Below are 11,834 nucleotides of genomic sequence, written 5' to 3'. Positions count from 1 at the left end.
TAAGAGTGCTTATTGGCATTTTAATGTTTCACTGTTAAATGATGCACGTTTTTAAAAAAGTTGTTATTTTTCAATGGAAAAATCAATGGAAATTTCAGTCACAACAATTTGATTCTTTGAAACAGTGGTGGGATTTTGGAAAGGTTAGGATTCAACAGTTTTGTGAACAGTATGTACACTTTCAGTACTTCAAATGATATAACTAGATCAGTTGAAGAACTTGAATCTGAAATAGTACAAATTCAAGATTCAAGTAATTCTATTTGAGATCCTAACTTATCTCGGACCATAAAAGGAAAAACATAAATAAAGATTTGCTAGGGTTTCAAGCTCAGGGGGTTTTAGTAAGGTCATGCTTTCAGAATCTATATGAAATGGGTGCTCCATCTCAGTTTTCTTTTTTTTTTTTCTTTCTTTCTTTTTTTTTAGAAAAAACAAATGGGCAAAGCAGGATAATTAATTGCATGCGTGATGATGGACAGGAGCTAACAGTACCTTCAGCGATTAGAAGAAGAGCTGTACAATTTCATTCAAAACTTTACACTTGCGACCAAGAAGAAAATGTAAAGTTACTACAGACAATTTATGAAGGTTTACCAAAGGTACCAGAAAATATAAATGTTGATTTGGAAAAACCTTTGTCTTTGCCTGAATTGCATGCTGTAATGATGAGCATGGCAAATAGACGTACCCCAGGAATTGACGGGATCCCAATAAAGTTTTACAAAACTTTTTGTAGTGTGATAGGAACAGACCATTTAGCAGTTCTCATTGAGAGCATTGTTAAAGGATAGTTGCTATTGAGTTGCAGAAGAGCTGTCCTAACATTACTTCCAAAGAAAGGGGACTATAAAATTATTTCCAAAGTTCTAGCTAGACGCTTAAAAAAAGGCTTTGGAATATGTGATCCCAGTGGATCAGTTCTATTGCATCCCTGGAAGATCTATCTTTGATGATATATTTTTAATTGTGATCTGCTGGATACTGCCCATCTTTTTGTGTTCAAATGTGGTTTATTAGTAATGGACCAGGAAAAGGCTTTTGATAGGGTTGAACATCAATATATATGGAATACTCTTAAAGCCTTTGTTTTTTCCTCAGATTTTTTAGCGATGGTTAAAGTCATGTATGGAAGTACTGAAAGTGTACTTAAGGTCAATGGTGGCTTGAGGGCTTCCTTTGGGGTAAAACGGGGCATTAGACAAGGGTGTTCTTTATCTGGTACATTACTAAATCGAATTAGAATAGAGTTAAAAGGCCTTAACATTTCAGATGATTTTGCAACAGTTCATTTATCCACATATGTTGATGATATAATTGTCATAATTAAAGATAAAGAAGATGTAGAGAGAATAACCCGATTGGTACAAGATTTTTGAATAATTTCTTCAGCAAATGTGAATTAGGAAAAGAGTTCTGGTATTCTGGTAGGTGACTGGAAGGAGAAAGGTCCAACATTACCAGGTGGACTAGACTGGGGAAGTGGGGACTTGAAGTATTTAGAGGAGTTTTTTTAGGGGAATGAGTTTATTGTTAAAAGGAACTATATTCTAACGAAAATACAAGCAATGATTGCTGATTTTTTTCTGTTTTGGAAGAAATTGCACTGATACCTCAAAGTGTTTTATATTTACAGAAGAATGAAGGGGGTCAAGATTTAGTACAAAAGCTGCTTTTAGGATAAAGTTTATATATTTAAAAAAATAAATAAATGTCATATAGAGATTCAAATTCATCATGGAGAATGTTAGCTGGTTTTATTGTTTAAAAAAAAGTTGGGAAACAGGTTAAACCAGACCATTTTTTTTAGAAATTGTAACACCCTGGATATCAGAGAATTTTCTGTATTCTACAAAAATGTTTTAAAGCTTGGAACCTTTTGAAAAGTAGAAAGGTAGACAGCAAATGTTCCCTTTTTGGTTATTAGAGAAACCAGTTCTTTATGGAACAAGATTTGATGTCTCCTGGGAAGGGGCCCCAAGAATGAGTGACATTTTTGCCAAAGCCCAAATCATGAAGGTAAAACACCTGGTCGAGTTAGCTGGACCATCTTTAAATGATATAGATGCTTCTGCAAGGAAACTTGCTTCTATCAGGATAGTTGGACAAATATTGGAGTGGTACCGGAATGCATTGTCAGAAGATGAAAAAATCACACCTAATAAATTGGATAAAGGGGCATGAAAGGAAATACCAAACCAAACTGACTCTTTTCCAGAAACGGAAATTAGACCAAAAATGGAAGAAAATGAAGCTTCCTTATAGTTGTTCAAAAATTATCTCCATTTTACAGTTTTGAGATCAGTTGGTGAAAAGATTGTGTACATTCTCTGTGTTTAAGTATTGAATCAAATTAAAGTAAAAGACAGAGTGGATACACAATGGAGAGCTCATTTGGGAGTTGAAAATGACATAATGCCTGAGTGGGAAACATTGTATTAGCCACCATTGACCAAAAGTGTGGGAGACATTCAGTGGCGAATTTTACATGGTACTATAGCTGTTAACTCTTTTGTGTCTGTACTTAATCCAGATATAACAGATAAGTGTCCTTTTTGTGTTAGAAGAGAGACTGTCTTCCATTGTTTTTTACATTGTCAACGGCTACTTCCATTATTCAATACTTTAAGGATATTGTATAACTCTTTTGGAATGGTTTTTACTGAGGCATGTTATATTTTTGAAAATGTTTGGGAAAAAAAAGGAAAAAAGAAAAGCAAATTGATAAATTATATATTGGGTCAAGCTAAAATGGCCTTTATATGTGACAAAAAAATTGAAAAAAGTAATTATATTAATTTCTTTTTTTTTTTTTTAAGTGTAATTAAGGCAAGAATAACATTGAAATTTAGATTTGATTGTTTAATGGATAATGTAGAGGAATTTAAAGAAGTCTGGGATTATGATGGACAAATTTGCACCGTTTTAGATAAATATGTATGTTTGATAGATGAATTAAAATAAATAGTACATATTAGTATCTGTTTTTATGTATGTTGTGGTTTAGAAGGTATTGTTCTGTGAGTAACTGATGATGGTTTGAAATGTAAAATTAAAAAAAAAAAAAACTCTCTCTCTCTCTCTCTCTCTCTCTCTCTCTCTCTCTCTCTCTTTGGCTGGCTGGCTTGTAGCTCTAGGAGTGTTTGAGAACAAACAGAACATCAAAGGCTCATGTTCAACAAAAATAAGGTAAGAGTGAATGCAAACATGCATTCATTTAGTCCTATCTGCCCTTTTTTCCCATCTGCCTTTAAAGAATCTGTATGCTTAGATCAAAAGCTTAACCTTGCGACCGAGGAGAATTCAGTCACTGGATTTGATTTTTAAGGAAACTTTGTGTGGTGTCTGAAAGACTGCTGAGGGCAAAGCCACGGATGAGTTCTCTAATGCCACATGTTTTCAGATTCAAGGTAAGTCATCATGGCAGGCTAAGAAAACAACTGCCAATTAGCAGCTTTCACAGTTTGCTTCAAATTGAAGCCAGTTCCCAACAATGACCATCTTTGTGGTGTCAGTTGCGGACACCACCCTGAATGATATATTTTTTTGATTAAGTGAAAGTTTTGAGTAACATACATATTTAGAGCGGTGGATGTGAATAAAAGACATCAGTGAATCAGTCGATGAAAAGATAATGTGGATCTTGGTGCTTTTTTCTATCGTTTAGTGGGTCATTCCTACTGCAGTAGACCTATATTTTCATGTCCCTATCATATACAGTATGTATCTCTGTTCTCTCATCATTTACTCACCCTTATGTTATCTCAAACTTATATGACTTTTTTTTCTGTGGAACACAAATAAAGATATTTTGATGGAGATACAATGTGAATATGTTCATCCAATGCAAGTCAATAGGGACCAACACTTCTAAGCTCCAATAAATATTCAGAGGGGTGGATGTGAAAACAAAGACATGAAGGCTGCATAAAAGTAATCCAGATGTCTCCAGCAGTTTAATGCATGTCTTCTCAAGCAATACGATCGGTTTTGGATTAGAACAGACCAAAATGTTACTCTTTTTTACTATAAATCTTGAGTCTCCTAGGCACAAACATGATTTGAAGCTCAACTACATTACATCGCACTCAGAAATTGGTAAAGATTATATCATTATTTCATTAGATAATTATACAAAATATCAACATTGACTCCTAGCTGACATCCTCTCAATTCCTCACTGATCAGTGACTAATTTTAATGGCTAATTTCCATCCTGTTAAGTTCCACCCAGATCCAGGCATCATGTTCATTATTATTATTTTTATTTTATTTTTATTATTATTATTATTATTATTATTATTTGCCACTATGTTAATAATTAAGTTATAATTATTAAATTTTAAGGGCCATAGCTTGATATTCCTGAGAGTGTGCTCTACCCCTTTTTTTATCAGAAATATGCCTTTATAGGCTATTAAAACATTAAATAATAATCTACATAAGCATTAGTTACTAAGTTCAAAAGCTATTGCATAAAAGGAATGACCTAAGTGCACTTTTATCAGGTTATTAGTTTCTGTGAGTTTCTGCCATTGGTGTAATTCAATGTATGTGGAATAACTCAACGTCCATTTAAATATGCAGTTAAAACGAATTGAATTTTTAGACCAAATGGTTAAGTAAGAGGCTCATGTGTTCTTTGCTGACTGGAAAATCCCATTTTAGGGTGACTGAGAAGCCTCAAATGCTTGCATGCTAATATGCCTAATGCAATTAGTGGCTAAGCCCTTAATAAGGCAAATGACACATGGTGTATTGAGCAGTGATCTTCAGTGGCTGGAGGTGGAAGCTGGTGGAACAGCGGGAACTGAGTGGAGGCTACACAACACAAATTCTAAGGAATTTATAAAAATCAATTAAAAGCAGATTTTACCAGCTAGCAGCTTCTAAATGAGTAGATTAAGGGGCATAACAACATGTTATACACAATATACCTTTGCATGGCTAAGGAGAAGACATTTAGGGAATAACAAATTAAATGTTGATGCATTGCTCACACAAAGCTATCATGTGGCTTTAGAACACATGGAATGTAGTGCATGAGTGATATCTTTTTCAACCTGGTCTCATAGAATGACACGTGAGACAAAAGTGTCATAGAAGCAATATGAAATTATGTGGTTGCTTCAGAAAATGTGCTTTTTATTTCTCATATTGTGTTTGGACACTATCGGTTAGGTTTAGGCGTTTGTTAAGAGAGAGGATGTCTGTTTTGTTCACCTCTCATTTGATTTTAGATCACTATAGGTTAGGTTAAGGTTAAAGTTTTTGGTAAGGAAGGCATGTTCTACTTATTAAAACCTCCATCTAATATTCACCTCAAAAATCTTGTCTGATCAGGACACCATTTCACTCACTTTCGGCACCCCCTGCTGCACATTTCACTGGAAAAAATTGCAGCCAAACGTGTAATAAAGCACATAGTGTAATTTTGCAAAACTGTTGACACGGTTAATTGTGAATTAACTTTTTCTGCCTGTTATATTATTTTATATTTCCAGTCTCAAGCTTGAAACAACAAGCCGAATGAACAAAAGCTGAATCTGTTTATCAGATATTCTCAAATTAATCACACATGTAACAAAACATATAGGTAGAGACATAGGAACAAAGACTCATCTATGTTTTTTTCTGAGATTACAAAGAAAACACAGCTAGCCAGTATTTTCCTCAGGATCAAGAGGGAGATCTTCGGTTGGCAGTCTCATTTAAACACTCAGCTTGTCACATGATCCGTCACAAGTTTCCCGCCCCAGGCGAGCTGTGATAATGACTGTTTTAATTTTCCCTCCAACCCCAACCACTCACTAAATAAATCAATACTGTAAACAATTGTGAGATGGGTGTCTAAATAGCAAGCATGGTTGGGAGGGATAGCTAATCTCTGTTACTGAGAGAAAGAGAAAGTGAGAGAGAGAGAAAGAAATATGGCTTTTAAGCTCGATAAACCGTTGCTTTACTACATTGTTGCTGAAGTTTAAATCTTACAATTACAAATCTGAGGAATCAGTATCTACATTATGTTTTCGTGTTACTGACAATATACATTATCTGTTGTCCAATGTCTGTTTCTTTGCCCACTCTAACCTTTTCTTTTTGTATTTCTGTTTCAAAAGTGGCTTTTTCTTTACAACTCTTCCCATAAGGCCTGCACCCCTTAGCCTTCTTTTTAATGTTGTACATAAAACTGGTGTTGAGTGGGTAGAATTCAATGAAGCTGTCAGCTGAGGACATGTGAGGTGTCTATTTCTCAAACTAGAGACTCTGATGTACTTATCCTCCTGTTTAGTTGTTCATCTGGCCTTCCACATCTCTTTCTGTCCTTGTTAGTGCCAGTCATCCTTTTGTCTTTGAAGACCGTAGTGTACACCTTTGTATGAAATCTTCAATCATGTACGTGTCAAAGTATTATCCACATTATCCACACCAGGACCCAAGGTTTCCCAGCATCACACTGCCGCCGCCGGCCTGCATTGTATAGCCTTCAATCCTCAAAACAATGATTGACTGATGAGTTTCTAAAGAAAGCTGTTTCATTTTTGCCATTTTTTACCTAATATTGACCTTAAGACATGCCAGTCTATTGCATACTGTGGCAACTCAAAAACAAAAACAAACACAAAGACAATGTTAAGCTTAATTTAACAAACCAAAAAGCTTTCAACTGTGTTTGATTTAATGGCAAGTGATTTTCTAGTACTAAATTAGCAATTTAGCATGATTATTAAGGATAAGGTGTTGGAGTGATGGCTGCTGGAAATGGGGCAGGTTAGTTTTGAAATGTATTCCACTACAGATTACAGAATACATGCTGTAAAATATAATTTGTTACGTATTCCGTTAGTATTCTACGTATTACTCAAGGTCAGTAACGTATTCTAAATACTTTGGATTACTTCTTCAGCAGAGGTAGATTTTTTCAATTGTTTTGACTACAAAAAACTCTGCCAGTACAGTAAGACAAAATACACATGTTAACCCTTGTGAAGTCTTAACATTCTGTATACTCCCAAAAATGACCCACCTTCACCAAACCCCTAAAATAAAGCAGCTTAATTGAATTTAAAACCCCAAATCTATTTTGCATGAAGAAACAACCTGTCATTCATCACAAACTTTGTGAATATGTGGGTTTTACCACTTCACAGTGCAGAAAGACTCCATTTAATCAGTGGACACCACTAATTTTTATTACAACACACCTTTCATAATTGTTTTCTATACTAAAGTAGAGGTTTATTATTATTATTATTATTATTATTATTATTATTATTATTATTATTATTGCTAAAGGTACTGTATAGATGTAAACATTAATTGTTTAGCAAGAGATAGCACTTGTACTGCAGAAAGCAGTTTTGAATGCATTTTACTGAAGGGAAACAATAACAGTCTTGAACTTTTTTGGCAACATAGTGATATATTCTTATATATTGTACAATGAGGAATTCAACTACAAAATACTAGTGTTCTCCCATTTTTCGAACCATTGCCCCCACCCACAAGGTGTATAAACAACAACAATAAATAAGAATAAAATAAGATAATAGATACAAAACAAAAACTTGAAGAACATAAATCAATCAACTCTAATTAGTACATGTAGGAGAGTATGCAAGTGTGTGCGCATGGACTTTGCAGATGTATTTCTCACATGTGCAGCACATAGTATTTGTTTTACAGTCTTTCTTTCAGGTGCAGAATTGGCATCTCCTCCTCTTGCCTGCCCAAGCTGCAGCCTCAGGTGGATCAGGACAAGATTCAGCCCCCTGAACAGCTTTCACAAGCACTGCAGAGGCTGCTGTGCGGGGGAGGCGCTCCCTTCTTTGAATGTGTGGGGTTACAAGTGCCTTTCCCAGCTGCTCCAGGAACATCCTCCTCTTGTTCCACTTATCAGGCATCCAGGTAGGGTTGATCTTGTTCCATATCATGAAGGCATTGTATGAGGACACATCAATGATGTTATGGAAGATGACCAGGGGCCAGCGGGCAGTCATCCTCCTGCAGCTGTATGTTCCAATCACCTTGTCCAGGTTGTCCACGCCTCCTTTGTTGTGGTTGTAGTCCAGGATGATGGCTGGCTTCCTGTCCTCACGATCACTGATCTCAGCCATTTTGTGCAGTGTGCTCAGGAGGACCACATTCTTGTTCCTCTTTGGAATGTAAGAAACCAGAATGGTGGTGGGGGTGAAGGCAAACTTAGATGAGAAGGCCTCTCTCCCCCTTGTTGCGAGGAGTGCAGGGGGGAGCTCTGGCTTGTTCTTACTAACTGTGCCAACCATGGTGATCTTCCTCTTCAGGAGCTGCTGGCTGAGCTCATAAGAGGTGAAGAAATTGTCACACGTGACATTGTGCCCCCTAAGTCCATCTGTCACATCAAGCACAACCCGCATCCCCTGGTTCTTCTTCGGGCCTCCACTGGTCGGCTTCCCTGTGTAGACTTGCATCTTCCAAGCGTAGCTGGATTGTGCATCACAGGCCACCCATATCTTGATGCCATACTTTGCTGGCTTGCTGGGCATATACTGCCGGAAAGGACAGCGACCTTTTGACAAAAGAGATTACTATCAGTAATTAGTATCAGTGTGACAGAAAACAATCACTTAAATCAATGATATTACAGCAATACATAATAAAATTAATAGTGAAAATCACTTACATTACCGATATGAAAATAAAAATGTACCTCTGAATGGAACCAGTTGCTCATCCACTGTTACTTCAGACCCAGGGTTGTAGAGGTATGGCAGACGCTCCACCCACTTCTCCCAGACCTCTCTTATGGCCGCTAGTTTGGCTCTCACATGTCTTGCAGGTCTTGACTCACGGTTATCAAATCGTAGCATTCTTGAGAAAGTGTGAAAGACTTTCAGTGGCATCGTGGCACGGAAAATCTCCCTTCCACTCTCTGCATCCCAGAGACTACATGTAGCCTCGCCTCGGGACCTATACACACCCGCTAAGATTAGCAGCCCTATGTAGGCACGCAGGTCAGTCTCATCCATCCTTTTCCAGTTGTCTCCATATTTACGGAAACCCTCCAAATTTGTCATCTCTAGGATTATTTTTTCTATGGCTGGTGTGATGAACATGTAGAATGTTGAGGCGATGTCCTGAGCATGGGCAACTGCATGTCTTGTGGGTCCTGGGGTCATCCTTATGACATTTTGTGCTGCCATCCTGCCCTGGTTGTCATATGGTGACAAGGACCATGCTATTTTGCTGTTCTTTGACAAAAATGTCTCTCTTTCAGCTTGGGGGATTTCTTCTTCATCTGAAGATGATGCATCGTGCTCTGGGTTGTATTCTTCCCCATCTTCTTCTTCAGATACCTCCTCCTCTTCTGAATCATTGTTCTCTTGTTCTTCTTGGACATGTGAAAAAATCAGATCTACGACCTGTTGGGCACTGAAATGTGTACTCATGGCTTCAGCAAAGAGAGAACTGGGGGTACTGTCATTTGCAGCACCTTTATAGCCTCTGACTGCATTCCCCATTAGCAAACAATGCTTTCATTTTATCTGAAATTTAGTTTATTTTGCCTTAAATTGTTTTTATTTTGTCTGTGAACTTGAGTCATGTGTGGGGTCATGGAGGGGAGATGCTGCACATGCACAAGAAAGTTTTAGTTTTGTCTGAGTTCAATCAGTAGCACACATAATCTCAATTTCTCATTTTGTGTGTGTGTGTGTGTGTGTGTGTGTGTGTGTGTGTGTGTCTTTGTGGTTTCTGTGGTGTGTAAATTATTTTATAACTGCTGGGTCAAAAATGACCCTAAGACAATCTTTGTACCCTGGTGGTGTACAGCTTTCATGGAAATATGAACAAAGGCAAAGTTTCACTTTTTCTAATGTTGGGGTCATTCTAGGAAAAGTCATCAAATGTTTTTGTCTTAAGACTTTTGAACAGTACTGTATGTATAAATGTTTACCATCTGAAAGGACTAAATATTAAATGAAACAAATGACAATAAAATGTAATCTCTTCAGTAATCAAAATTCTTTTTGAATGTTACTGTATTCTAATTTCCAATTATTTAAATTGTAACTGTAGTGGAATAAAGTTACTTATATTTTGTATTTTCAATATCCCGTTACATGTATTCCATTACTCCCCAACCCTGTATACGTGTGTATATACAGTGTATGTATATATATATATATATATATATATATATATATATATACAGTTGTGGAGGTCTGGGGAAGTGACGAAGTGGTAAGGAGGTTCACCTGAGATTAATTTGCTGGTGATTACCTATTTCTGTGTTTACAGTGAGAGATGGGGGAGATAAAAATGGCCAGGTGCACAGAGAGAGGGCGAAGGGCACACGAGAGACTGCGTGTATGCTACTGAGTGTATTGTGTCTGCTGAAAAGCCATCCTTTGCTGTGTGTATGCTGAAAATTGATTTCTGTTTGTTACAACGGTATTTTTTATATATATATATATATATATATATATATATATACCGATCAGCCACAACATTAAAACCACCTGGATAATATTGTGTAGGTCCCCCTCGTGCCACCAAATGGCATGGACTCCACAAGACCTCTGAAGGTGTCCTGTGGTATCTGGCACCAAGACATTAGTAGCAGATCCTTTAAGTCCTGTAAGTTGCGAGGTGGGGCCTCCATTGATCGGACTTGTTGGTCCAGCACATCCCATAAATGCTCAATCGGATTGAGATCTGGGGAATTTGGAGGCCAAGTCAACACCTTGAACTCTTTGTCATGTTCCTCAAAGCATTCCTGAACAATTTTTGCAGTGTGGCAGGGCACATTATCCTACTGAAAGAGGCCACTGCTATCAGGGAATACCCTTGCCATGAAGGGGTGTACCTGGTCTGCAACAATCTTTAGGTAGGTGGTACGTGTCAAAGTAACATCCACATGAATGCCAGGACCCAAGGTTTCCCAGCATCACACTGCCGCCGCCAGCCTGCCTTCTTCCCATAGTGCATCCTGCTGCCATCTCTTCCCCAGGTAAATGACATACACGCACCCGGCCGTCCACATGATCTAAAAGAAAATGTGATTCATTAGACCAAGCCACCATCTGCCATTGCTCCATGGTCCAGTTCTGACGCTCACGTGCCCATTGTAGGTGGACAGGGGTCAGCATGAGCACTCTGACTGGTCTGCGGCTACGCAGCCCCATACGCAGCAAGCTGCGATGCACTGTGTGTTCTGACAACTTTCTATCATGGCCAGTATTAAGTTTTTCAGCAATTTGTGCTACAGTAGCTATTCTGTGGGATCAGACCAGATGGGCTAGCCTTCGCTCCCCACGTGCATCAGTGAGCTGTGGGCGCCCATGACCCTGTCGCCGGTTCACCGGTTGTCCTTCCTTGGACCACTTTTGGTAGGTACTAACCACTGCATACCGGGAATTCCCCACAAGACCTGTCGTTTTGGAGATGATCTCCCAGTCGTCTAGCCATCACAATTTTGCCTTTGTCAAAGTTGCTCAGATCCTTACACTTGCCTATTTTTCCTGCTTCCAACACATGAAATACAAGAACTGACTGGTCACTTGCTGCCTAATATATCCCACCCCTTTACAGGTGCTATTGTAATGAGATAATAAATCTTATTCACTTCACCTGTCAGTGGTGTCCAAAGCCGAATACCTTATTTAGAAAAGGCACGAATAATGACTTCAAAATGATTAACAAATTCATCGGTATACTACAACATTTTTTCATAAAACTGATCATCCAACCAGCACGGGTATTAAGCAATATTCAAAATAAACATATTAAAAATTATAATACAACATGAGTCCGTGAAGCCAATATTACAATAGTGTAAACATTATGAATGAAAA

General features: G+C 37.8%; 1 protein-coding gene across 1 annotated transcript; it reads right to left on the bottom strand.

The window, feature by feature from the left end:
• Positions 1 to 7,694: 7,694 nt before the first annotated feature.
• Positions 7,695 to 9,500, bottom strand: LOC127452698 (piggyBac transposable element-derived protein 4-like). Its single transcript, XM_051718315.1, has 2 exons — positions 8,690 to 9,500; positions 7,695 to 8,548 (listed from the first exon to the last, which is right to left on the bottom strand). Exons 1-2 carry the CDS (start codon positions 9,498 to 9,500, stop codon positions 7,695 to 7,697), a joined length of 1,665 nt encoding a protein of 554 aa, XP_051574275.1.
• Positions 9,501 to 11,834: the final 2,334 nt, after the last annotated feature.

This window comes from Myxocyprinus asiaticus, chromosome 15 (assembly GCF_019703515.2).
Source record: "Myxocyprinus asiaticus isolate MX2 ecotype Aquarium Trade chromosome 15, UBuf_Myxa_2, whole genome shotgun sequence".
Taxonomy (NCBI): Eukaryota; Metazoa; Chordata; class Actinopteri; order Cypriniformes; family Catostomidae; genus Myxocyprinus; species Myxocyprinus asiaticus.
This window is presented reverse-complemented; position numbering and strand designations above follow the sequence as displayed.

Coding starts and splice junctions, on each gene's coding strand:
- LOC127452698 (XM_051718315.1), bottom strand. CDS start 9,500: ATGGGGAATGCAGTCAGAGGCTATAAAGGTGCTGCAAATGACAGTACC. Junction 8,549..8,689: donor GCAACTGGTTCCATTCAGAG/GTACATTTTTAT, acceptor TTTTGTCAAAAG/GTCGCTGTCCTTTCCGGCAG.